Source organism: Sardina pilchardus, chromosome 2 (assembly GCF_963854185.1).
Source record: "Sardina pilchardus chromosome 2, fSarPil1.1, whole genome shotgun sequence".
Classification (NCBI taxonomy): domain Eukaryota; kingdom Metazoa; phylum Chordata; class Actinopteri; order Clupeiformes; family Clupeidae; genus Sardina; species Sardina pilchardus.
In genome coordinates, this window is record NC_084995.1 from 24160362 (window position 1) to 24185474 (window position 25113).

Genomic DNA, 25113 nt, shown 5'->3' on the forward strand with positions numbered 1-25113 from the left:
GCCCATCTTCTGCACCACCACCATCACCACCACCCCCCTACCTCCATCATCATAACTCGCTCACTCCATCACCGCCTCCACAGCATTAGCAGCAGAGAGCAGAGGAGGGAGCAACTGTTGCACAGGGGTGGCTGGGCTGACTGGGGAGATCGGGATGACATTTATTTCACAAAATAAAAGCTCGGCCAGTGAAGATCAGAGACGACAGGGCTTTGAGATATGGCTCCTCTTAGACTGTACGGTATAGGCCCACTGAAACGGCACTTTTGCAGAAGAGGGCACAGAGAGAGGAGAGGAGAGGAGAGGAGAGGAGAGCGCGAACGCCACGCGACAGGAATGACAAGAGAGCGTGGCTGTCGCGAGCAGAGCGGTGAAAAACTGCACCTCTCAAACGAGGCGAGGGAGGGGGGGGCGGTGGGGGGGGGAGGAAGAGAAGCAGGAAATTCAGCCCCCTTGTGAGAGCGAGGCATGGATGCGCAAAAAGCACAAACCCAATTATCCTCGGGGCGAGCGCCGCTGTTTTGCAGAGCTGGCGCGCGCTTAAGGACTCAACCACGCTGATTACACGATGCCTCAAGAGGCTTTGGGGTGGACACAAGACAGAGCCGGGAGTCATTTCCTTCTGCCAAATTGACTTCTCATTTGTTTTCGATCTGGGTACAGCTTACAGCGAGAGAAAAATGTTCTGGGTTTTTTTTGTCATTCTCGTGTCCTCCTCAATCATCACCAAAAGCTCACGCGTCTTCTCCAGCCTATTTTATTTGCTTTGATCTATGTTTACACCGTGTAAAAGGAAATCACATTGTTTTCTTTTCTAACCAAGAAAAAAAAAAACATGGGACATGGAGGGGTGCGCATCAATTTGCTGTGTCTCCATTGTACATCCAGACTAAACAATAAACTACAATCAGCTTTGAAATTAAAGGGTAAACATGCCAGCGATGGCCAGCTGACAGATGGTGGCACGTGGGTGCGTGGAGGTTATTTTTGACACGGTAAGATCCTTTCGGCTGTTTGTTCCCATCGGTACGTCCAAATGAATCATTTATTTTGCATGATTCTGATTTTGTAAAAGGTCCAATGCCTAGTCCTTTCTGACTTTTTTTTTTACATCTTAGACCCACACACTAGGAGTAGACATTTATAGCTGGAATGAGCCCAATACATCTATATTATCAAGATACATATGGCATTTGTTCAATAGCTAATTTGAGAACCTTGGAAGGGAACGAATGCTACCGCTGCTCTACCCTATCAACTCATGGATTTCCCACAAATGGTTAGCCCTCTGAAACAGAAAATCAAAAGGCGAAAATGAAAGCCTAAGAGAAAATAGCATTTAATATTACAGATGTAGTTTTCTGTTTCTGCACAAAGTCTCATTAACATGGCCTCTTCATTTGTTGCACCATACCGCACCAGGGCTCCTCATTCTCATGCAGGCCTATTGGAATCCCATTTGTTTTCCATCTAACTAGTCACCTGTGAAACAAGTTTTTAAACCATGGCTGGAGGGTGCAAGTCCAATCCCTCTCCTATTGCCTTTATTAGTGTTTATTTCTAACCATAAAACTGGCGAGAGGACACGCACAGCCGGCCACGGGTCGTTACATAGTTAAACAAAGTGACAGCGTAGCACAGATCATTGCTGTAGTCGTATGGGAATTAAAACCGTTAAGTCTGACTTTGGGGTGGAGAGCAGTTCTGCCAGCAGTGCTTTGGACCACACAGCGCGTCATATTGAATAGGCTACCCTTTTTATTTCTATATTTGGTGCTGAAAGGGGTTGTTCTATCTGTTTCAATTCAGTAGGCACAAACAGTAACAGCCTGCAGTAAAATCGCAACCTAACAACCTTATGCCTCATGAGTCAATAAGGTTTCACGCCAGCAAAAAAATGATTTGGGCCGCAGTATCAAGGTCGTGCCCATGACGCCAGGCTGTGGATGTGCCATAGCGCCTGTTCACGTTACAAAGTAAGTCTGTACTGTAATGAAGTGATTATGGGACAGACACCCATGACATAATTAAACTAATTTACGATAAAATGAAGCCATAGAAGATATATATTATAATAGTCGCTTTTCATAATCTTACAGGGACAGTTCGTTTTGGTAGCCTGTTCCTTCACACCCACCCACATCCACACATTGAGCAGAGGGAAAAAAAACACCGCCACAGTTACGATGTGGAAGAATCTCGTGTTTATTGAGTTTTAACACCGTTTTGCAACGGTGGTAGTGTTCATGTGAAATGCGTGCAACAGAAGCTCACTCCCACTCCGAGCCACTTAACCAGCTGGAGCTTTGGTTCGTCGCAGAGTCCGCAGGGATGCGGCGCCCCCACATCTTTACAAGGCGTGAGATAGGCATTACAGCCCACTAGCTCAGTCTGCCGACACACGGACGAGACAACAAAACATATTACATGATATGTGGGGGAAAAATAACGGAAACGGTTCTAGGACGTGCACGAGCAGGATTTGAAAGAGGGAGCTCTCGTGATGTAACTGAGGGCATGTAAACAAACTCAAATCCTCGCCTGACTGCCCGTGACAGGATGCACTAGAGGGTAAGGAAGAGAGGCTGTTTTTTTTGCTGCGTAAATGTGACAACAAAGAGATCCTCTCCCATCTCCTTCTTACATAACTCACGGCCATTCTAAATAGTCATCATGGTAAGAAATACCTCCATTTGCACAACCCCTTGTCCATTCATTCTCAAGTCTCAACGCCTTAACGCCCCAATCCCTCCTTGTCCCTGCATGTCCTACCCCCTCTCTATGCGGTTTGTCCCTGGTACTGTTGGTGGAGACGCAGGACGTCCTCCTGGGACACAATCTCCCATCCGTCGCTGTGGACGCAGTACAGGTTGACCTGCCCGGCGCTGTAGGCGTCACGGTAGGTGGCCTGGTAGATCGCCCGGCGGCCGAGGGCGCAGGCCTGCTGCTCGATGGTCAGGTCGTGCCGCAGGCCGCTATCCACCACCCCGTAGGCGTACATGGAGCCCGAGCCCACGGCAAACAGGTCGCCACACACGCAGTTGCCCTCGGAGTCCACATAGTAGAGCCCTGGAGACACACACACACACACACATAAAGACATTCACACATAAACACACACACACACACACACACACACACACACACACACACACACACACATATATAAACGCAGTCAGGAAAGGTGTGGAGTTAAGGGGACGAAGATTACACCTTCATATCACAACAAAAGAACAGAGCGCATGATTCATGCTCCAGAAACCAAATCAAATGCAATCATTAAACATTTACACACATGCGTACATGCACGCAATGGCATTTGAAGGTCAAACCTCAGCAACATCATCCTTAGGGAGAAATTATTATTATTATTGCTACTATCACTAGCATTACTAGCATTCTCATTAGCTCACTGTTAATCCATCCCAGCGCTCCCCAGCATCTGAAGGCAGCCCAGTGAGGCTCCAGCAGACCTCAGCCCATGTCCCCCCCAGCTGTTCAGGCTCCAGCCGTCTCCCCCTGCCCTGATTAAACAACAGGCTCCGCATGGAAGCTGCTGACGAGGCAGCGGTGAGCGATTGAGCGAGCGAGGGACAGAGAGAGAGGCAGAGAGAGAAGGAGAAAGAGAGAGAAAGAGAGAGGGGGAGAGAGAGAGAGAGAGAGAGGGGCCCAGCTCCAGGCCTGCTCCAGGGCATCGCCCAAGGTGCTATTGATCTCTCCAAAAAAAAAACCCACCCAAATTAATTATTGATCCATACCTGAGGATCTAACCCCGCACCTCAAATGATAAAAGACAGAGATTAGAACTGAGGCAGAGCGGGAGCGGGAGCGCGAGAGGGAGAGACGGAGAGTGTTGACGGTGTGGAATTGCAAAATGCCCCGGCCTCTTCACCACCGTCACAAGCCATCAGGCAAACATATATAGCCACGTTACTAATAGGACTTGAGAAACAGCATGTTCTGGTCTGGAGAATGACACACACACACGTACGCACACACAAACACACACACACACACGGATAATACAAGGAGAGTAGTTATGGTGACTCGCTCCCATCTGTGCTCAAGCAGGGCCAGTGTGCAGATGGTAAATTAATGAGATCAGCTCTGTCAGACAGACAGTCTCCAGTACGCAGCCATGCAAACCTGCGAGAAGGCCGAGATCTCCAGACACCTTGCTCTCACTTTCCATCTCTCTCCCTCTTTCTCTTTCCCTCTTTTTTCTCTCTCTCTCTCTCTCTGTCTCTCTCTCTTATGCACAAACACAGACTCTTCCAAATTCCTCAGTTTTACTTATAAGTTCATGTCTGCTTTGCAAACTCCAGAGAAGATATGGAGTTTCAGTCGGTCGAGCTTCCGGGCGATTTAAAAGGACCATCTACCGGCGAAACAGCCCTTCTATAAACGCGCTCGGGGAAACCTCACAATAGCTTTCACCTGGTAAATTGAACGTTCCGCACGCTCCGTTACCTCTGCCTGATAATCACTAGTGCTCTCCAGCTACGTGGGGCAATTTGCCATCTCTGAATGCGCAAGTCTGAGGGCTGAAAATAGGTTAAAAGGGACGATGGGAGGAGTAAAAAAAAAAACATAATAGCAGCGACTACTCACAAGCACGCTCGCAAGCACACTCACAAGCCGCCTCTCCTGTCGAGGGAGACAAGGAAGGGCACTTGAGCAGCAAAGAACGGAGGCAACATCTGGTCCCTCCACAATGCAGTTGGAACTGTCTCAAAAATGAAAGCCTCAGTCACATTGTGGTACACAAATGAGTGGATTTTGCCAAATAACACAGTGGACGATATCGAGGGGAGATCCGTATGGGTGCGTAAGAAGTCATAATAAAATCCGCAAGCATTGTACAGTGGGAGAGGCCCATGGGATGTGAGATGGGGCGAAGGGGTGCTCAGCCTTGGGGGTTCCACGTGGGCAACTCCTTCCGCTTGGTTAGCCCCCCTCCAGTGACAAGCCGTTAGGGCTGGATTCTTTTCAGAGGGCCGTTTTTGAAAAAAAAAAATCTGAGTTCTGACTGACATGCTTAGGAAACACATGGGCTATAAACGGCACGAGGAGACACTGAGCGCACAGCTGACAGTCACACACCACCGCTTCGACTGGAGGGCGGCGCAGAGGTCCATGAAAAAAAGAGGAGAGAAAAGAGAAAAAAAACACCCTAATAACTCAAAATGCCAGAAACATAAAATCACTACTCAATCCAGTGTGCTTGAGATGGATACGCGCTCGGCTTTCCTGAATCCCCTTAACGGCGGTTCTCTTGTGGGAGGTCCGCGGCCCGTCATGTCGCAGTCGAGTGACGGACGGTGCGGTCCCCGGCTCCGCAGATCCTCCGTTACAGGTGTGACGAAAGGGGAGGTGGCGCCTGGTACGACTAAGCTCTTTAGCAGATACGCCACGGCAGTAAATGTTATTACAGGCATATTTGTCAGGCTCTCAACTGTATGCCATTAAATCTATTCCTTATGGCACTTGGACACTTAATCACTCTGGGAGGGGGGAAAAAATAAGAGAAAATAAAAAAATAAAAAATGTGTGCGCTTGACATCAGTGAAACGGGGTAACGAGCTCTCTCTTAATCGAGATTGATTTAATTTACATGACAGTCACCTCTCCATTTAATCACTGGCATTGTTGCAGACAGCATGAATATTGAACTCTTTCTGCCCCACCTCTCATTCCTCTGAATCATTACTTTCGGAATTGATAGCCAGATTTACTGCGTCACTCTCGGCGTCTGGACGGTGCCGTACATTTGGGAGGGGCAGGGAGGGGGGGGCTTTCCGTTAAAAACTTGTGGCACGCTCCGTATAAACCCCATTGATCCCCTGGGGGCTCACATTACGCATGCGACCCGATTGTCCTGGCCGAGAGCCTCCGTCCATCACGCCACTGGTCATTCCCGGCCCGCAGTCACAGCCGTATTGATTTCCCATTACGGTGTCACTGTGCTGGGCCCATTTAAACACGTCGCCTGTGATGTACTGCCAGTTACTGCACTTTGTCTGGGCAATTTCTCCAAGTGGGGGCCTCACATCCCACATCCCCTACATGTGTGGAACATGTAGAAACAGCTCCTCTTAGTGGCCAGGATTATAGCTGCAACCATGACTAATTTCTTTTCCCTTTCCCCTCTGGTTAAATGAATTCGCTTCAGCACTGAAAATCCTGTTTGAGCGATTTCACTGCAACTCCATTGAAATGTCACTCACTACAGTGCTTCTTTACTAGCAATATTTCTCCCTCTGACACTGCTGTTATAAATGAATGGGTTCTTATTCATTTTCAATATGCATACAAATGTCAGAACACTGTCTGTCATACTCTTGTAGTCACACACTATATGAACGCCCCTTTGCAATGACACTATTTCAAAGTAAAGCAAATGAATGCAGCGCAAAAGTAAAACATACCGTCAAGAAGGTACCAACATCACCAAGGTCATGGGTTTGTAGTGTTTAGGGTAGTGTTTACTGTAAGTATATACTATTGAGAGAGTGTGTCTGGACTAAGACCATGACTGGGTCACTTTGTATGAAATCATGAATATACATTATACATATTAATATGACATGTAATGTTAATGTAAGTCTAAGAGTAGAAGATGCAGCTATGAATGCTTTGGAACAACAACAAATTCAAATTCTGTTCATGTATGTATTTATGTAAATGACAATCAAATAAATTGTTTTGTAAGCTTTTTCAAAGCTACAAATATGTCCATGATATCATTCAATTGATAATCAGTATTTCGACAACTCTAAAATGTCCTGAACAGTTGTAAAAGGACATGTTATGTACAACAGGGACAGCTTGGGACAGTCATGCACACTTGAATGCCTGTGAATTCATTTTTTCACATGAACAACTCATATACATAGAGTATATAATTGGAGATTAAGACATGGGGGAGGGAACCATTTACCTGACTGCTACTATTGTCATTCCAGATAGACACAAGGCCCACCATTTTGTTATGCATGCACCACAGCATCAGAGTTCTGAGACACTACCCGCAGTGACCTCGGACAGCATCTAGCCAAAAATGACATTTCATACCACAAGTCAATTGACCATATCCATTTGTCATTGGCAAATTGATTCCAAAATGTTCTCTCTCTCTCTCTCTCTCGCTCTCTCTCTCACACACACACACACACACACACACACACACACACACACACACACACACACACACACACACACACACACACACACACACACACACACACACACACACACACACACACACACACACACTTGTAATAGTGAGGACTGATCCTCTTGTATCCCTCTCTCTTCCCCTCTCCCATCACACAACAATATGAATTTTCAATCAGGGGGACATTTTCTAATGACTAATTAAAGAACTCAATTTCTCTGCAGTCAATTTGTCGGACGCTAATTGGGAGAAAACTGAAATGATGCATGGCTAATAATCCCCCAGTGCTAAAAAAAAAGACGCTCTCCTCCAGCTCCTCCACATTACATGACAGATGGAGCCCAAAGTCCTTCGCACAAGTTAATCAAAACAACTTTCCTCAAGGAGCTTGTGTGTAGTGCTCCATGTCTGTGTACATGTGGTTGCTAAACATAGGTTGCTCATGTCCCAGGAAATGTCCCACACAAAACTAAACTAAAGAAAATATACACACATTCGCCAGGAATTTACTCGTACCATCACCTTAAAGTACAAAAAGAAAAGTACTATCGTCGACATTTGTTGAGACCAAAAAAACGACAACGTCTCCTGTTATAGTTTGACAATAACCGCTGCACTAATACTCTATCTAATCAGTGTTGGGGAGTAACGCATTACATGTAATTGAGTTACGTAATTTAATTACAAAATAAATGTAACAGTAATATATTACAGTTACTGGAGAAAAAATGTGTAATTCAATTACAGGTACTTTTGAATTTTTTCAAAATTACAATTTGAATTACATCTCAATATTGTCAGCAAAACCTTGCAAAGAATATTGTATGTAAAAAGAACTGTTTCCCTCCACAGCCATAGTTTGATACAGGACCTTCTGATAGGCTCTATCACGTCTACAGCGCCATCAGCATAGGCCTACATGCCTGCCTGTAAACGTATTATGATTATCATTATATTATCCTCACAAAAAATGTGTTGCTAATTTATGTATTGAATGCCCATGCTGCCCTGTGCGCTTGTACAGAACTGCTCGGCAGCCTGTAGACCAAGGCCGAAATCTCCGCATGGATTTGGGGACTATATATATCATTAAAAAATCAGAAAAGTAATCAAAAAGTAATCAAAAGTAATTAGTTACGTTACTCAGAAAAAGTAATTCAAATAGTTACACTACTATTACACTTTAAACAGGGTAACTTATAACTGTAACACATTACATTTCTAAAGTAACCTTCCCAACACTGTATCTAATACAAAGTGCTAAGTTTTATCTCTTACCAGTTAAATACTTTGACATTTCAACAGTCCAAATACAACACTATGGCAGGCAGCTGCACCACCAGCAGCACTAAAACTAAAACAGTCTGCCCAGGCCATAAAGATCCCAGTTTTATTTCTTGAAGCACCCAATCCTGTTTGACACAGCAGCATGCCTACCCATTAATTACCTAAATCAAACGCTGAATTTCACCTAATAATGCAGAGAGACTTGCGTGACAGATTTGGAGAGAAGATTATTTATGTTGCGCCTGTTAAAGAGCAGGGACTATTTTTCATCTGCTCCTTTTTCAGGCAAAAACACAGGAAGTGAAACGACCGTGTATCCTTGGCCCTGTCACACAATATTAACCAAAGTGAAACAAAATTCCGCTGTCTGCATTCAGAGACAGATCCGGATGACCATGAAGGGGGACAGAGATACGATGACCGTCTGCCTTGTATAACATTTCAAATTTCATCCAAGTAAATTGGATTAGTACTTTTAAAGTTTTGTGAGCAGACTCACACAGACAGGCGGATCTGATTACAATACCGCCTTTCCCCCAACCAGCAGATGAGGGCAGTAAATTCTTTTTCAATTTGGCCAGAGATTTTTACATCTTGCCTTTTCAAGTAAATCCTAACTTATCATTCCCATTCTCTACACAATAACAAATACAAATAAATAACGCAGAGAATGGAACAAACAAGTTGGCAGACGTATCACACTCCAATCAGTTAGCACTTCTTGCCTTGATGTGTGGACATCGACTCCTCAACAACATGCAATGTCTTTCAATTACAGTCTCAGCGGATTTGTTTGTCACTGATCAAACAGCAAGTAAAGCCGTAAAAGAAAACAGCTGGAGTCTCTTCCTAATAGTAGACGGCAGTATTAACTGGCTGTACTTAAATGCAATGACAATAAAGACATTCTATTCCATTCTATTCTATCACGGCTGGCATGAAGAGAGATGTGTTTACCTGGCCCTCTCTTGTCCCAGCCACACACCATGGTGCCCATGCTGAGGCCCATGCCCTTGTGCTGGTACACCATGTTGGCCAGCAGCTTGGACGCGGCAGCCACGTTGATGCGCTCCTTGCTGCGCAGCTCGTAGTTGCGGCACTGCCGGGTCGGCCGCGCCGCCCGCCATGGTGCCCAGCATGGGTTGATCTCGATCACCTTCTTCACCGTCTGCGACGCGACGTACGAGCCCGCCGTCGCCCTCGAGTCCACAGCCACGATGACCCCATGCTGGAACTGGGTGGAACATACTGAAAGGGTTTAGTATGCTGACATTCACCTAACATTCAAGCATTACATACACAATTCAAGTTCATGGGCCAATGCTCTGGTAACGTTTTGTCCACTTGCATTTGCATTTCAACTTGACAGAATTCAGGGAGGCAGGGATTCAACCAACTTTATTGTCTATCACAAAAAAAATGTCTTGGGTTAGAAGGATAAAAAAACATCCATAAAAATCAGAATAATTTTCGCTTAGCCGCAATATTGGGTAGTGGACTTTTTCCCCACCATAGTGGCAAGGTCCCTTGTGACCTCTTTCTCGATGCATTTACAAAGAATCTGAGCAAGTGCCACAGGCTTGAAATCATTCATGGCTTTGGCATTTGGCTTCTTGGGAACAGGGATGATAGTTATCGCCTTCCCCGGGAACAAAGGAACTGTCCTCAGATGCACCCCGAAAGGATGGAGACAATCTTCCGCTCCGCCACACTGACTGTGTTGTAAGGTTCCAGTCCTCCACAGGATCAGTCCTGTTAAGCTCTTCTGCAAAAGAGGCAGGGTTCATCGGCCCATCATGAGTCTGACCCGTCCATGCATCCCTAGCATCTTTTCTGGTGACCCTCTCCTCCATCTTAGTTTTGTGCCTCAGCTTCTTTCAGAGTTCACTGATGCGTTTTGTTGGAATATACAGTAGCCTGACCTGTTTAGTAAACATTCACACTGAGACGACTGAGCAAGTTATTTCCAAAGTCTCAACAGCGCCTTGAGCCAGATGACCTTTTCATACTGTTTGGGGTGTTGAATAAGTTGCTCACACTGTCAATGTATGTACAACTTCTTGTCATATAGACTATTAACAGCAAAAGGCTCACCCGAATGTTCAGGAAGAAAAAAACAGGTCCCTTCCTTACAGTCATGACTATAGTATATGTTCACATTCAGACGAAGCACTGTAGAGTGATTTTCAGAAAGCACCTGAAAAGCTCTGTGGTTACATCTTCAAACCCCTATGAACAGTGCTTAGCCCAAACGAAAATATAGTTCGTATATGCTCACAAAATGTCTGTGTCTCGTTTGCCATTGTTATTTTGTACACATTGATTGTAGCTATACAAATCACAGCCTGTAAATAGGAAAATGTTGGAGTTCTTCTGTCACTATTGGGAGGTCTAGGCTACGGAAGTCGGCAACTTCGAGGCACCTGAGCTTAGCGGTGGGTGAGTAACTCACACACAGAGATTAGAAGGGTATATGTTGATTTATCTAATTCTAGAGAATACAATGAATAAGCTCAAAGCCCCAAATGTCGGCGTGTTCCTTTAAGAGACAAAAGGCCCTACTTTGATAGGACCTGGCCTGGGCCCCATTCAAATATTTTTAAATTAAAAGTTAAACATGTGAAAGCGGTTGTATCTCTTTGTCTATCTCTTTTTTTCTCTGATTCACTTGTTCATGTGGTTTTGTTATAATACTGTAAAAACCTGGAGAACAATAATGATATCTCGTATTTTTGTGTACCTCATTTGTAATGACTCTCCAATAAAAACTTATTTGACAAAAAAAGAAGAGGAAGACGGCGAAATGAGCAATTGCAAAGTCATGTCGGTATACCCTGTACAACATTAGGAAGATCAGACCTTATCTGACACAAGATTCCACTCAGCTTCTTGTACAGGCAATGGTTATCTCCAAGCTGGACTACTGTAATTCTCTGTTAGCTGGCCTACCTGCTTGTGTATTAAGACCACTACAGTTGATTCAGAATGCTGCAGCACGACTGGTCTTCAATCAGCCAAAAAGGACACATGTAACCCCTCTCCTAGTTACTCTCCACTGGCTCCCTATAGTAGCCAGAATTAAATTTAAATCCCTCACTCTGGCCTATAGGACACTGACTGGATCTGCTCCCAGCTACTTCAGTTCTTTAATCACGATGTACATTCCCAACCGCCCATTGCGATCTTCTGAGGAGCGTCTGTTATGTCGACCAACCATACATGCTAGGTCAAATTGTAGATCCTATTCTTCAGTGGTTCCGTGTTGGTGGAATGAGTTGCCCAGTGCTCTCCGTTCCAGCAACAGCTTTGGATCTTTTAAGAGGGGTCTTAAGGCATATTTATTTAATATGCACTTAGTCCTTTGAGTTTGTGATGTGTTATGGTTTGTATAATAGTATTGTTTTGTTATAATTTGTCTATTGATAGAATTTGAAATTTATTTTGCTATTGTCCTTAAATTTAGCAATACCATGCTTTAGTTATTATTATTATATATAATTAACTGAGTGACTTATTTGATTGCTATTCTCATTTCACTGTTTTATTTCTCATTAGGTTAGTGCTTAAAATTATTGTTTTACTGATAATATTACTATTCTCCCTAGTTTGTAATTGTTCACTGTTAATTTGATTTGTATTGTTATTTGTTTGTATGTCGCTTTGGACAAAGGCGTCTGCTAAATAACCATAGCCATAGCCATAGCCATAGCCATAGCCATAGCCATAGCAATTGATTTCAAATGACATTTGCAACAAACACACAATCTGTTAGTCAGGGCTGCTGACGCACATGTGTTATGGCATCATGCCACACTTGCATTTCCATCATGGGCCTGATTCAGTAACTAATTCACACATGTGCACAATCAATTATTCATCTGATACACCCTGTCTACGCTGTTGAATAAGATGTTAAAAATCAGATTCATACTCTTGTTTGTGTACAACTTACAGAGAGATGATACAGGAAGTGCCCCTTTCTGCCTGAACACAGACCTGTGTTACATCATGTAGGCCTACATTATGGTCTAGGAGAAGCAGCACAAACATAAAGAATTAGCATTTCAGCATTCTAACAATTCATTGGCAGATTTAAACAAATTAGTTTATTTGATAAACAGTGACCATGGGCAAACTATAGACACAGTGGTGCAGAAGATTTTTTTCCAGTCAGATGATGGAGATGAAGCAGGAAAATGGGCAGGACAATAATGGCCAATCGGCCTGTGCAAAGGGATGGCTCAAAGGAGCAACGGATAAGTTAACCAATTCTTCCAGACTGATGACAGAGAAATTCACAAGACCATGACAACACTGAGTCCTAACAGATGGGATGGGATGAGCAGTGACTGGTGGTTGCCAAGGACGCTCACCCACAGTAGCAGATAACTTGGCCTTTTTATGAGTTATAACTATGCAGTGCGCACCAATTGGACGTCCTACAATGGCCCGTCCCAATGCCAATTAGTGTATGAAAAAATTAAGGTCAAGAGTTTGGAGTCTAACAATACAGTGTCATCTACCATCAACCTAGCTTCGGGGGTAAGGCTTGAATGTAGGCCTACAGTAAGTTAGTTTAAGCTCACTTTTCACTTGACGTTAAAAATACAGGAGAGGCCCAGGCCTAATATTAATTTACCCATCGACCGACTTGCAAAATTGTAATAATCATAGACTTTGAGACGGCCACAGAAGCTGGCTGTAATGTGAACTGTCAAGTACCAACTTACTTTGAATGCTAGTGTGGTTGTTCCATGAAGAAACTCAGGGCCAGATGTACTAAGACAGTGCTAATAGCGACTTTTTGTATGCGCAGAGTGCGAACGCTGTGCTTTGCTATATTGCGTGGAATTTACTAAGAGCTCACTTCATTACGTTAACTGCGTTCCGTGCCGCCCGTTTCCGCCCCCTTTACCACGCCATTTGCGCATGCAGCTGAACAACGGGCGCAGTTGAATATTGCAACATTAAAAAGAATCTAAGTTTAACGATCATACATGATACAAAGAGATGTCAACGAGCAGCGACAGACAGAGTACAGTTAGGCCTAGTATTTCTACTAATCCACTTAAAAAATACTTGAACTATTTACTGCACGTAGACTTGGGATATGATTTAATGCCAGATTGGGAAATGTAGGCTAGCTATGTCATGAAAGAGAAAATACGATTTTAGAGAGGCAAACAAAAGTTAAGGTTGCTTTTGACATAGTACAATGAAGAAAACGGATGCTCTGAATATTGATTCAGCTGTCTTTAAACGTTTTTCTAATAGACGCATTTAACCGCAATCTGGATTAGGCCTACACCTGCTTTCAGAAGGCGGAAGTTTTTCAACGCAAAATAGACGTGCGCTGTTTTCATACATCTGGCGGAATACTTAATCAATCGCTATTAGCACCTCTCCTCCCCTGTACTTGCGCGTTACACCCATTTTCAGCTGATCCGCCCAGGAATTAATATGCATGACACGGAAAAGCGCAAATAGCCATTTTCAGCCCCCACGGCAGGCAGTCTGCGCGTTTCCCTCATTGCGGCCTGTCTGTACATATCCTCCCCATGTTTATACGCGCACGTTACGCCTGAAATGGGCGCAAAACGTTAGTACATCTGGCCCTCAATGTTTCTTTCGAGCGCATCCTCATCGCAAACGCCGAGGGCAGGTTTCACAGCAAAATTGAGACTGCCGACTGGGTTTGCACCAAATCGTAGGTCACCCTGATCAAAACCACAGTCAAGGGCAAAAGGCTGTCTATTTGAAAATTCAGCATCACTCCTTAGGACACTGCTAAGCGCCAGCAACTACGGTTACATTTGTTGATAACACACACGGTCATCCTAGCGCGTCATCCTCTTGAACATTGCCCTCTGGTGGTTGGGGTTCTGACACGTTCTGTCACTCACTGACAACATGGTTACTGAAGATAAGAAAACACTGGCACAAAAAAAGTAATGATTTCATCAATTAGTCCACTACGTATTATCTAGCCCTATCCTAAATTATTCCTGCTGCCTTGCAGAATTATCTACAAACAGCTATGTGCATCTTAAATATTAAGCTGTCATAGCTTACTCACAGAAATTATATTCTTTGCCTGGCATGATTTAGTCCTTCTCTTCAGGACTGCATTTCATAGAAGTGGTAAGGGGGAAAAGAGGCATAATGAGATCAGAAAAAAATTATATTAGTCATGCCAGTTTCACATCTGATGGGAATAAACGGTTTGGTTTGAAGGAACCAAACTTCAGACATAGCTCTTTTTTGCTTGCTAGATACAGATAGAGATGAAAAACAGTGAATTCTGCTGCACAATTACTGTAAACATTGTTTACTCTTGACACTTTTAACACAGACTAAATCTTCTCGTTGTCTCACATGAAACCTTGCATTCATTTGGCTCATCCTATCATTTTCTTTCTAATCAGAGTTTTTCTTCTGCATCCTCTGTTCTGGTCACACATTTTCTTCCCTCATTCTCTCTTTTTTCCCCCCTCTCTATTGCTCTCACTTTTGTGCATTCTCGTCTTCTCTGTCCCTCTCTGTAGTACTCCTCTCTCAGGTTTTCTCTCTCCCTGCGCCTCCAACCACGTGCGGTGATGTGAAAGATGTCCACGTTGTTCCCCGAGTACGCGTCCCTGTGAGTGGCCCTGTACACAGCCTCCCTGGCCACAGACACGGCCTCCTCCGTGCACATCTCCCACCTCACAGCACCATCCAGCACCGAGTAGGCGTACGGGGAGCCCGAGCCCACGGAGAAGAGCTCCCCCTTCAGGAAAGTGCCATCACTGCACACGTAGCAGAGCCTGGGACCAGATTGCTGTGTGATGGTGGTGTTTTGGGAGCTGATGAGGCTCTGATCCGAGGCTGTCTGTGTTTTCGTCCTTTGATCATATTGCGCCGACATGAAAGGTTCCACCCGGCCTTCTGGGTCTTTCCATTTTCTTTGAATCTCAGACTCAGGGCGGCTGAGGGCACCCACTGGTGATGCAGCTGAAAAACAAAAGCTAATAGGCTTTTCACCAACACTGACGTCCTTGTTGCTTTCAACAGCCATGGAGATTTTGGATTCCACGGCTCGCTGTGCTTCTCTCTCCATGCCTTGCTCCTCTCTATCCCATCCGCACAGTGTCAAGGCCACACACACATCAGTTCCTTTAAACGGATGCAACATCAAGGAGAGGAGCTTGGCGGCACTGACTATGGACAGCCTGCGCCCGTGGCGGAGCTGGTACAGGCGGATTTCGCGAGTGAGGATGCGCTCCCACAGCATGCAGTCAGCTCCACTGCCCGAAGAGGTGACCACCAAGTGGGAGTGGATAGGAGTGATCTTCGCAACTTCAGGACAAGCAACCAGACCGCCAGCACTGGCGCGAGAGTCGGCCGCTGCGATCACGCCGCCCTGGAAGGCAAAGCCCAAGGTGGTAGTGCCATGAGACAGAAGGAATGGACGTGTCACTGATGTTGTGAATGGATGAGACCTCAGAGAGAAGAAAGCATCCGTATGGTTAGCCCAAATGGTGCTTTGTGAATGAGGAATGGAGAAACTTAGAGGAACACCGCCGTGCTTTGCTCTTGGTTCTCTCCAAGTGGAATTGTGTGAATCTTCAGGTTCATCAGTGGTTGAAGAGCTGTATAGTGGGTTAAGAGCAGAGTCATAAAATCCACACACATCTTGCAGAGCCATTTCTTCCACAAAGGTAGGCTTTGCAACCTCCACCATGAGAAAACGCTCAGCAGAAAGACAAAGAGATCTATTTAAAGGGTTCATCCCCCTCCCTGCAAAAACATTCACCTGTTGCGTGTGTGACTGAGCACTGGCGCGCACACACACCACACACACACACACACACACACACACACACACACACACACACACACACACACACACACACACACACACACACACACACACACACACACAAATCTGAAGGCAAGTTTGCATTACATGGGATAGGCCTTTCACCTAACACAGTGATATTTAATATCCTGCTTGTAGGCCTAATAACGCCAAACAATGAAGCGACTCTTCAAACACTGCAAAAGCTGACATGCATTTTCTATGCTTTTCTGAAAAATAAATAATTCTGTACATATCATTTATATAATATAATTATAACACAGTTCAAAATAAGCAGATGTGTGTAGTGAAAATGGCCCACCATGATTTTTCCATGTTAATAGGCTAATTGGAATCAACAAATATTTTGCAGTTGGAGTGCTTTCGATTTGAGTAAGGTAACGTGTTGGAAATCTCCAGGGAGAATATTTTGGAAAACTGGATATTTTGGGGCACTACTAAAAAAAATCAAGTTCAACGTCACAACTTACCTTGAAACTCTTGTTTCATCTCGCAGTAGCTTGTCACAGAAACTGCTGTCGTGCTTCTGTCATCTTGGCTCTACGGGTAAGGAGGAGGCTCACTCACCTTCACTTTGATTAGAACCAAAATGGCCTCACGTTTGCTATAGTCCCAGACGCCTTTACCATCTCCACCCGCTCATTCTCACAAACCATGGCGTCTGGCAGTGCAATGAGCAAGGTCTCCTGCGGGAGAGATTTGGATTGTATACCTGAAGTAACGGATACCGTAGCTGCTGTGGCAAAACTTGGGTAAGCAATTACGTGCATTATAAATAATACATTGCTAGTGTTGAAATAGCTGAAATAGGCAGCGTAAATCCATTAAAATTGCCGCTAGTATGATGTATACACGTGATGTCTGAAGCTAGTGTACCATGGCTAGCAACCAACCCCGCTAGTATTTCGCAAAGCTAGCTATGAAACTAGCTTGCTATCTTTGCCGGTTACTAGCACGTGTTGAATGAATTCACTGATAGTAACGTTAGTTAGCTAACTGGCTAACGAATTACAAGTTGAGTTCATAACCACGTCCCACAGTGGAAATGAGCGTATTGCTGAGTGTCCACAGCAAAGTGTATAACCTTACATCATACCAGACAAAAGAAAGATAACGTTAACGTTACAGCGGTAGGTTCTCATGTTGCCAACGTTAGCTCATTCATCCTGACCCAAAGGAACTAACGTTAACGTTACGGTTAGCTGTCACTTGTCATAATTTCCTATGGCCTAATGTTAACAAGAGGTGCACAGTTGACTATAATCAGTTATTTAGTATATTTAGTTTCAGAGTTTTTCAAGACTGTGAGCAGCAACGACTCGTGCTTGGGTACTCATGCTTGGTGATGCCAATATAACGTTGGACCTAAAGTTACTATTATAACTCAACATCTCCCATCAGCCAGACATAGACTGGCTAACTTAATGACATCGCAAGCGACCATAACTACATTACACCATTCCTAATATGTGTATTATCATTTTCTTTCAGATTTGACTTCCTCTGCATGCCCCTCTTCCATCCAAGGTTCAAAAGGGAATATGAACTGGAACCTGCCAAGTCCCGAGCAGGGGCTCAAACCCGCTCGGACCTGCTGCTATGTGCAAGAGGTGAGCTGATTAGAAGGACTGTCCTGTGGATGTCTCTCTGCCTGGGAGAACCTCTTTGCAATTAAAACTATACTATGATGGTTTCAAGGTCAATGTTGAAATGTTCAGACCAACATTTGAAATTATAAAGATCCATCTTGATTATTAATGGTTCATTTTATTGTTGCAATGAATGAAATTAATTGTTTGTTCAGATCAAGGGTTCACATGATCACAACCATCCCCCTGGGGTGCTGTAGGCTGAATTCTCACTTGGCTGCCACTATAAATTCATGGAGCCTTTGAGAAATCCATTTGTCTTGTTTAGAAAATAGGTTTGAGATGATGGTGCATCATATCTTCTATAATCCATGCTGTTTTTTCTCTCTTTTACCTAGACTGGAACACACTAATAGTAGGAAAGTTATCTCCATGGATAGAGGTAGACTCCGAACTGGCAACTGTGCGCAGGAACTCTGAAGCAGTAAGTTCATATTCATTTTTGAAAACCATTTCAGACAGCCTTACCTGCCAGAGTGGCTGTTTTCTTTGTATTTCACAAAGGTGAAGAAACAGAGTACATGGATATTAATTTCAGTTTTCTTTCCACAATAGAGGTGTTGACATTCATTTCAAATTAAGTGATGTAAGAGCATATGCTCAGTTAAAGTGTTTTCTACAGTATGTGCAGAATGGTCATGGCCTCTCGCTGTTAATCGTTTCCTCCAGGCTATGGTTCAGGAGCTGAATTTCTGTGCTTATCTGGGCCTGCCAGCCTTCATGATCCCTATGAGAACTCCTCACTGTGCCAACCTGGCGCGTGTGCTGCTCAACCACCTCCACACAGGACACCACTCCTCCATGGTAATGCCACAAGACATTAGCCCCCGCCTCCATCTGCTTACCACAACAACTACTACCACCCCTGCTGAAAGGCTTTGTGCACGAAAGGCTCTTCCAGTCACTCTTTTCCTTCCGGTGGAGAGTTAACTATATTGTAACGGCATCTTCTGTTAAATTCGGTACCTTAAAGTCAAGAAAGGACCTGCACACCTTGATAGGGTTTTTTCCAGGTGCAGCTTTTTAGGGGTTTAATTCTTTAAGAGGAACGGAAAAAGCACAACACTGCTACTTTAAAATCACCACTTTATTTCACTATAAAGTGCTGACGTTTCGGCACTTAGCCTTCATCAGAGTACATCAGAGTATTCGGTACCTTAACATCTTTACGCCAGCACTGAATATCTTGTTTGTCTAATAATATACATTTTAACACATGCATAAATCCTTCCCTATCATAATGTGCTGATTCACTAGGTGCCACACCCAACTGGGTCCGTGTAGACACTAATTACATTAATAATAACGGCACGTTCAAACACACCTGGCTCTACCGGAAACAATCATGCCCAAAACAAGCCTTTCCTATTAGGCCACGGGCAAATCAGTATTGACGGTGCAGTTGATTTACTGTATTGATCTATTTATATGACTTGAGTGACCTCTTGGTGACCTTGTCCCCCTAGTTTTGGATACGAGTGCCCCTGATGGATACGGAGGATGTCCGTGATGACCTCATCGAGAATGAGCCATCCAAAAACTTGGATGATGGCAGCAATGACGAGAAAACCTGGGGCTGGTAAGAGCGATATCTTATGTAGGCAATCACAATGCAGACCTCTTAAGCGGCAACCAGACAGCTGGATGTTGGCATGTTGCCTTTTGCTTGTTGTTTCTCCCTTGTCTCTCGCATGTTGAGATTAGCACAGTATCTTGGGTCGCAAAATGATTTCACCTGAAGTGGCTTCATTTTATTAGCATTCCATTGTCTCTTGTGGCTAGTTGCCTCCTGTCTGAATTTCTGTCACATATAACTTACAATCTGAAAATAACTTTGAAGTGCAAAGACAAATAAAGCAATTCAAGTAAGCATGAAAAATGAAAATGGAATTTTTGAGTCCCTTGGTCCACCCTAAGGTGCACTTTCATGAATGTAGGTGCAAGTGATTGGTTTTATTCAGAGAGTTGTGACACGTCCTCATTCATGTGTCTTCAGGTGGCATTCCTTCAGAACACTCTGTGACTACAACAAGCGGATCTGCTTAGGTAAGGTTAACATTTCACAGAGAGAAAGAAAAAAAGAAACCTCTTTTTTGCATGCATGTATTGCATACACTCTTATGTTGAGGAAAGGGAGGGGGGGGGGGGGGGTGCAGATTTATTACAGAATTAAGTGTGAAAATTTGATGATCTGATCTCCATTAATATCTCCTCTATTTTTGTTGCAGCTATTGAGATTGGCGCTGACGTGCCCTCTGACACAGTTGTTGACAAGTGGCTTGGGGAACCAATCAAAGCAGCCATTCTACCAACTAGCATCTTCCTGACCAACAAAAAAGGGTTTCCTGTCCTCTCAAAGGCTCACCAGCGAATAATCTGCCGACTATTCAGGGTATGTCAGAGGTCACAGTAGCACAGTAGTCTCTGCACTTGTCTTAAAGAAGAAATCCAGCGAGTTTTCACATAGATCTCCTCTTTTTGAAGTCACTAAGTACTGTGGGTATGAAAAAAAAATGTGAGTTGCTACAGCCAGCAGCTAATGCAGCCAGGGAGCTACAGCACTACACTCTGTAGGAATGGGAGCTCATGAACATGCCCCCAGAGTATAGCGCTGTAGCTGGCTGTAGCAACTTGAGCTAGGTAAAACCGATTCCGGGGGGAGGGGTTTGTACTCGGTGTCATTGAGAAACGGAGATCTATGTAAAAACTCGCCGGATTTCTCCTTTAAGTATTATTAAATATCAGGAATCTGTTCGAATATTGAGCTTTCTTTCTATTTCAGCTGGAGGCTCAGTTCATCTTCAATGGGACAAGTCGGCACAGCGAGAAAGACTTCCGCTCATATTTGCAGTACCTGGAGTACCTCAACCAGAACCGCCCAGGGCCCAACTCTTACGACATGTATGCCAAGGGCTATGAAGATTACCTGCAGTCCCCACTACAGGTGTGTGTGTGAGATTGAAACAGAGCACATTCTGTCTGATGTGAGAATGAGCATTTGTATTATAATGATTTCGTTTATTATGATTATCTATGTATTATAATGATTTATGTAATGTGTTCTTGCAGCCTCTAATGGACAACTTGGAGGCACAGACGTACGAGGTGTTTGAGAAAGATCCCATTAAATACTCACAATACCAACAGGTGAGTTAAACCTGCTCTGATCGTCTGGTTTTCCTTCCCCTGTTTGTCTCATTGTCAGTCTTCAAAGATGTGCCTAGTCATTCAGTATCCCCCTGTGCTTTCTCTGTGCAGGCAGTGTATAAGTGCTTGTTAGACAGAGTACCAGAAGAGCAGAAGGATACTAATGTCCAGTAAGTGGTGTCTTTTTCCATAAGCACTCTATTACTGCATTGTACATACTGTTCTTTTCTCCGCTGAATGATGGACTGAGCGATTCTTCCTTGTGCGCGTGTCCCCCTGTAGGGTGCTGATGGTGCTTGGGGCGGGCCGTGGACCTCTAGTAAACGCGTCATTACGCGCGGCCAAGCAGGCTGACCGGAAGCTACGAGTGTATGCTGTGGAGAAAAACCCCAATGCTGTTGTCACGTACGTTCAAAATGAAAAACATCCTTTTCCCCCTACACAACCATGTATGAAAATTCCATGTTTATTCCATGTTGTTTTTATTTGATAGATTTTGTATGTGAAATGTATATGTATACAAAGTACATTATAGTATGAACTGCCAGTAATCATACATCCTATGTTACCAAACAGTGCTAAAAGAGAAAATAGGGTCTGAAATCTTGTAGGATTTAAGATAAAGATTGGGGTTATAATTGCAGGCTGGAGAACTGGCGCTTCGAAGAGTGGGGCGACCAGGTGACCGTTGTGTCATGTGACATGCGGGAGTGGGCGGCTCCAGAGAAAGCGGACATCATCGTCAGCGAGCTGCTCGGATCCTTCGGGGACAACGAACTGTCCCCCGAGTGCCTTGATGGAGCACAGCACTTTCTGAAAGGTAACGGAATGGAGGCTGGACAGACACAGGAACACATCTGTTCTCTCTGTGAGCATACACATAATCGATCCATTTCTGTCAAGTGGTATGGGAAAGTCATCCAAGGTTAGGAAGCACAATAGTTCAGCATTTGGTCTTTTGTGTTAATTGTCTGTATGTTCTTCTCCTCTTTGTTATTTCTGTCCTCTCTCAGATGATGGGGTGAGTATCCCAAGCTCGTACACCTCCTTCCTGGCTCCTCTGTCCTCATCCAAGTTGTATAATGAAGTGAGGGGCTCACGGGAGCGGGACAAGGACCCAGAATGCCACTTTGAGACGCCCTACGTTGTCAGGCTGCACAACTTCCACCAGCTGGCTGACCCCCAGCCGTGCTTTACGTTCACTCACCCGACTACAGGTATGAAATCCCCATTGAACCACTGACCTCTGCCATGGCCACATTGGAATCGTTTGCTAATAAATATAAACCTTCCTGTGCAACTTTGTTTGTACTGTAGTGTATTCTTTGTAATGTAAAATTCTACCTGTTGTGCTTTCTGTACATCAGAATCTTATACAGACACTCCATATGCCATATACCTCATGACGTATGATTTTACGCTTTGACTAATGTGTCTTTTCTCTTGATCTCCCTACAGACATGAACAATAATAGGTACCAGTGCCTACGCTTCGCAGTGGGATGTAACTCGGTGCTCCATGGGTTCGCTGGCTATTTTGAGACCACGTTATATAAAGACGTCATGCTGAGTAAGGCCTGATCTTACAGTTGACATCAGTTCATGCTGTTTGTAGACGATATGGTATTTTTCCAAATGTTCTTCTGTTACTGAAGGGCTTTAAAGTTTTCAGGCACTGTGCTGGAATGTAGACGTGGGCCGGGTTGTTTTATATTGACTATTTTATATATATAGTGTTGTTGAAAATCTGTTCATCTGGCATCTGTTATCTCAAGTCAAAATGTTTTTTCTTTAAGTCCTTTATTCTTGATTAAATAGCTTTATCTATGTATTGTCATACATTTTCCTTTCACCCATTGTAGGTATACGACCAGAGACCCATTCCCCAGGAATGTTCTCCTGGTTCCCCATTCTGTTCCCACTCAAAGTAAGTTCTGTATTCTGTAATCTACTGAGACACTAGCAGTACAGTGCCGATTCCTGTGAACAAACATATATTGTATTTTTGTCCACCCAGCTGATACTAGCTTTTCCTCATCAGTGTCTCTGGGTGTTACTAAATGTCATTGGCGATCATCTTCTACTCATTTACCTGTAATTGATGTGCTAAAAGAGGGATTGAACTAAATGCTGGTCACATGTTTCCCAGTGGAGGCAGTCCGTGTGTTAATAAAAATCTGTCCTGGCTTTGTAAATAGTAATCAAGTAAACATACAGTTGTTTGGACCAAGCCATTAGCAGGTCCAACCCTCAGCATGTTGCTTCAGGACAATTTAAGGGCTCTGTTGTGATTGGTTGTCAACCTCAAATATCAACAAACCTTCATCACTCAGAATCATGGCCTGTACCTGTACCTTAACTCTTCTGTCTGTGTCCCCTTGCAGCAGCCAATTACTGTGGCGGGTGGCGATCACGTGTGCGTGAGATTCTGGAGATGCAATAACGGGAAGAAGGTATGGTACGAGTGGGCAGTCACCGAGCCAACATGTTCTGCCATCCACAACCCCGCTGGACGCTCCTATACAATAGGCCTGTGAAGACGGAGGATGCACATGTACACATATCAGACCAACACATACACACACACAAAAACACACACGCACACGTAAACATGTTGTAAATTAGTTCTGTGTGAAAATGAGTCTCCCCTCCTGCTGTTCAGGCCCTGCCTTCAGAGCAATGGTGGGCATTATGAGTTGTCAGCTACCACTGAGAATTCCTGTAAATCCAAGGATTGTTTCTGTTTATTTGTTTGTTTTTATTCAAATGAAGGTCATTATGAAAACTGGATTTAGTTTGAAGTCAGCACCAGAGAACAAAAAGTAGTAGAGAAGCAGTGGAGTGGCTTGACTTTTTTTCTTCCTTCCTTCTGCTGTTTTGGTTTATTTTTAAAGTACAACCAAATCTGTAAGTTAGCCATTAATGGCACACCGTAAAACTTCGAATGTCATTAAGTGTCACAAGAGCCATATTTTCTAAGGCGATTTCTGTTTGTGTTGTGTTCTGTATGAGTCAGCCACATCCTTGGTGCTACAGGTTAGAGGGAGATCTCAGAAACACCAGAAAAGCCAGCTGAACCGACAGCCTTACCAGGCATGCATTCCACACTGAGATGCCATGCAAGTATGTCAGTGCCACACTGCAGACACACATCAACTCCCACAGAGATTGAGCTTCCTGTGTCAGAAGAGGTCAGTTGAAGACAGGAGAATCAGAATACGACTGTCTTTCTCAGTTTCCCTTTTCTTCCCTTTTGTATTTTGTGTTTACCACAAAACCACAGTTTCAACTAAGACAAGGAAAAATATATAATAAAATAACCCACGTTGAAATTGGACATAAAGTGTGTACCTGTTTATTTTTTTTTCGATGTTGTCATTCTCCGTATAATAGAACTGGAGCAGAATCATAAGATTTTCCAACGGAGGCTATGCCCCAAATGGGAAATCGTGGTTCCCTTCTTCCTAATGCTGCAGGTGGGATCACTATAGAAAAGAAATGAGAATGTCAAGACACAAAAAGCTTAAAGAAAATATTCGGTCTAACAACAACCTAGGGTCTATTTTTAGATGATAATTTGCCAATATGGCAGTTGTCGATACACATCCCATCCCATCACTTCCTGTAATGTAAGTAACCAACTGTATTTTTGTCTTCAAAACTCGTTCACTCATTCCAGACTAGTGTCTCCCTGAAAGGAGATCAAAGTAGTGCTAAGATATTTATATTGTTCAGTTCAAATTTAAACACACATTTGCCTAATGTACTTTTTGCCCGAAGTACGTTACCAAGATGGCTGTGGGCGTGGCTTCCCTGTAAGTACTTGGAATTAAATGGAATTACATTAAATTTGGCTTGCATGTGGAGACTGACTATTTAAGAATTTCAAACTTCATTAAACTTTTAATATTTACACCACTAGATATTACCACATGCCAAAACTGAAATATATTCATGAAATTTGGTGTGCATCAAAAGAATGTGATAACAGTAAAG

At 43.9% G+C, this 25113-nt stretch overlaps 3 protein-coding genes across 3 annotated transcripts; 1 reads left to right on the forward strand and 2 right to left on the reverse strand.

The window, feature by feature from the left end:
• Positions 1 to 2779: 2779 nt before the first annotated feature.
• psmb5 (proteasome 20S subunit beta 5) lies at positions 2780 to 13387 on the reverse strand. Its single transcript, XM_062551668.1, is given in 6 exon segments — positions 2780 to 3069; positions 9422 to 9570; positions 9572 to 9602; positions 9605 to 9698; positions 13195 to 13243; positions 13380 to 13387. Coding segments are annotated over 6 exon segments (621 nt in total).
• Positions 13388 to 14301: 914 nt separating this feature from the next.
• Positions 14302 to 16811, reverse strand: psmb11a (proteasome 20S subunit beta 11a). Its single transcript, XM_062551669.1, has 4 exons — positions 16793 to 16811; positions 15578 to 15919; positions 15050 to 15283; positions 14302 to 14381 (listed from the first exon to the last, which is right to left on the reverse strand). The coding sequence occupies exons 1-4, from the start codon at positions 16809 to 16811 to the stop codon at positions 14302 to 14304; spliced, it is 675 nt and encodes a 224-aa protein (XP_062407653.1).
• A 115-nt stretch (positions 16812 to 16926) lies between these two features.
• On the forward strand, positions 16927 to 24454 carry prmt5 (protein arginine methyltransferase 5). Its single transcript, XM_062522601.1, has 16 exons — positions 16927 to 17074; positions 17814 to 17932; positions 18310 to 18395; positions 18641 to 18775; positions 19438 to 19550; positions 19968 to 20017; positions 20200 to 20363; positions 20754 to 20915; positions 21041 to 21118; positions 21230 to 21288; positions 21401 to 21523; positions 21763 to 21938; positions 22132 to 22335; positions 22577 to 22687; positions 22980 to 23044; positions 23502 to 24454. Exons 1-16 carry the CDS (start codon positions 16977 to 16979, stop codon positions 23652 to 23654), a joined length of 1896 nt encoding a protein of 631 aa, XP_062378585.1. The 5' UTR covers positions 16927 to 16976; the 3' UTR covers positions 23655 to 24454.
• The last annotated feature ends 659 nt before the right edge of the window (positions 24455 to 25113 follow it).